The sequence below is a fragment of the Lathyrus oleraceus genome, chromosome 5 (assembly GCF_024323335.1).
Source record: "Lathyrus oleraceus cultivar Zhongwan6 chromosome 5, CAAS_Psat_ZW6_1.0, whole genome shotgun sequence".
Lineage (NCBI taxonomy): Eukaryota > Viridiplantae > Streptophyta > Magnoliopsida > Fabales > Fabaceae > Lathyrus > Lathyrus oleraceus.
This window is the reverse complement of record NC_066583.1, coordinates 458,297,622-458,300,301: the sequence shown is the minus strand read 5'-3', so window position 1 is coordinate 458,300,301 and position 2,680 is coordinate 458,297,622. Positions and strand designations below refer to the sequence as shown.

Sequence of the window (2,680 nt, the reverse complement as noted above, 5' to 3'; positions counted from 1 at the left end):
GATGATGTATGAATATGGGACAAAAAAGTAAATTAATTCATTTAAATATTTTAATTAATTAATTTTAGAAAAAACTAAGTTAAAAATTATTTATTATTAATAACTTTATTTTGTAAAAAAAATTGATTAATTAATTTTGTATAAAATTAAAATTCAATTTTGATTTTTAGTTTGATTAATTATTTTTCCTCTATATAATTCCATTTTGCAGAGGAGTTATAGGAGAAGAGAAATCACTTGAAATGCCATGTTCATAAAATCTAAACACTGTCATTGTAATTAATAACATCAAAAGACAAATCCTCCAGTTTACAAATAATCAAATTTTCTCTAAAACTTAAAATAGTAATTATCATCAAAGATCGATGAAGAACAGAAAAATCAAATCTTTTCTTCTCTTCATTCCATTTGAGTCCAATTTCATCTCCTTTCTTTAAGCTTCTCCTGTCTACAAAATCTGTGATCCATGTATGGTTGAAGACATGACTATCGTTGGAAGGTCGTATCTTGAAAGTAAGAGAAAGAGGAAATCCAATGTCAACATCAAACACTTCAACTTCAACTCCTTCTTTCTCAGCTCTAACTTTATCCACCACAGGAACTATCCACTTCTTAGCCAAATCTTTATTTAACAAAAGTCTACAATTATCATCAAGATCACTATTTGTCAGCACCTTCTTGATCATCCATGGATCACCAACATTGGTTGAACAATCACAACTTGTCCCAACAGTACTGCATGTGTTGTTCGTTGCTGAATTGTTGGTTTCTTGTTGGACAGGTTTTTGTTTCTTGGCTGAATTGTTGGTTTCTTGTTGGACAGGTTTTTGTTTCTTGACAAATTGTGTGTCATGGAGACAACTACAAACAGTAAGAGATAGATGGAGACAACTACAAACAGTAAGAGATAGATGGAGACAAACATTAGGATATGGAGAAATATCCAACAGAGATGAAGAAACATTATTGATCTTGTTCTTGCTGGTTTCTTGGTGTCCACGTTTCCGCTTATTGGTGACTTGTGTGGTACACGAACAAGAACCAAAGGCAAGTGAAAGATGGGGACAAACATTGATAGCAGAAGAAGAAACACACGATGATGATATGAAGATGAAGATGAAGATGAATGAGATGAAGTAGCCATGGATGAAAATCAGAGGAAACCTCGCACAGCAACAAGAAAGTTTTGCTCTGATAATGATTAATGAAAGAAAGTGTTAAACAAACTACTTATTATATAGCTAATTAAGGTTAATGGCTAGTTAATCTCCTCTCATATGTGGGTTAATTTTTCCTTTTTTATTTCTACTATAAGATTAGATTTTATTTTTTATTTTTTCAATTTTATTAAATCTTAATCAATCTTATTGCATATTAATAGCTAAAGATTTTTTTATTTACACCGACTTGCTTCCAAAATCAGGCTTTCTTAATTTTGTTTAATAAAAGATTTTTTTATCATAGTTGGCAAAAAAAATAATTAATCAAGAGAAGAACCCTTCCTTTTATTGAATCTTAGATTTACATCTTAATGATTACAACTTTGCTGCTTCAACCTATATAAACCATCAATTCCACAAAGGACTTAAAAAGACAACTGTTCTAACAAAAAAATAAGACAGAAATTGCAAATATTTTGAGATAGCAAAGGAAAGAAAAGGCAAACATACTAATTTGATGCAATCATTAAATGTAAACATTGTCATTGTAATTAATAAGATCAAAACACAAATCTTCATCTTTACAAATAATCAAAAGTCTCTAAAACTTAAAGAATTATAAACTAGTAAAGAACTATTAATTTTCTATTTAATAAATAAATCTTTTTAGCTAAATAAAAGATGAACCCTTCTTATTTAACTAATCATATATTTTTATTACATTTTAATGATAATAGATTTTTTTTGTTAATTTTATATTTACATGGATTGGATATTTTAATATTTGATTTCTTTTTCATTTTATCAAACTTTTATCATATATTTCCAAAAATTAATTTTGCACTTACCTGGATCCAGTAATTTTTGTAATTATACAGATCATATTGACTACAACGTTAATCCTTAATAAGAAAATATTTTTAAATTTTTTTCTCAATTTTTTTAAGTATAATTTAAATAATTATTTATCTTAATATGTCCTTTTTTGATGATAGTTATCTCAATTTTTCTTTAATTATCTTGTGATGAAAGATTACTTAATTCAAATTTAAATTAATTTGATGATCTTAAAATATTTAATCTCTACACATTTATTGTATAAAATTAACAAATTAATATTTTAAATTTGAATAAACTTTTACTTTCTAATTTTAAAAAGAATTTTAAAAATTAATTTTCACTTTTATCTCTATCGAAACTAACTCTTAGGAAATTGAAATAAAAACATTTACACAAATTCACAACATTCAACCAATATAACATAGCATGTAGAGTTCTCAAAACAAACTACATGCTTTATAGAGTTGCGATAGAAATCCTAAATATGGGTTAAGACTATGTTACTTGGATTGAAAAATAGTACACACCAACACTAACTAAGAAGCATGAACCTAGTATATTCATATACAAACTACATGCTACACAACTTTAAACAGGTCATACTCATATCCCCAACCAATGAGACACACATCATTCTTTTTTGTAATGAAACATATTTAAAGGGTTAAGGACATACATTT

At 26.8% G+C, this 2,680-nt stretch overlaps 1 protein-coding gene across 1 annotated transcript; it reads right to left on the bottom strand.

The window, feature by feature from the left end:
- Window positions 1-260: 260 nt before the first annotated feature.
- Window positions 261-2,043, bottom strand: LOC127081310 (B3 domain-containing protein At2g33720). Its single transcript, XM_051021579.1, has 2 exons — window positions 2,009-2,043; window positions 261-861 (listed from the first exon to the last, which is right to left on the bottom strand). The coding sequence occupies exons 1-2, from the start codon at window positions 2,041-2,043 to the stop codon at window positions 261-263; spliced, it is 636 nt and encodes a 211-aa protein (XP_050877536.1).
- Window positions 2,044-2,680: the final 637 nt, after the last annotated feature.

Bases quoted from the DNA above. Each gene is read 5' to 3' on its own strand.
- LOC127081310 (XM_051021579.1), bottom strand. From the start codon at position 2,043: ATGATCTGTATAATTACAAAAATTACTGGATCCAG. The intron at 862-2,008 runs GTAAGTGCAAAA...TACTGTTTGTAG, and splicing joins ACAAAAATTACTGGATCCAG to TTGTCTCCATGACACACAAT.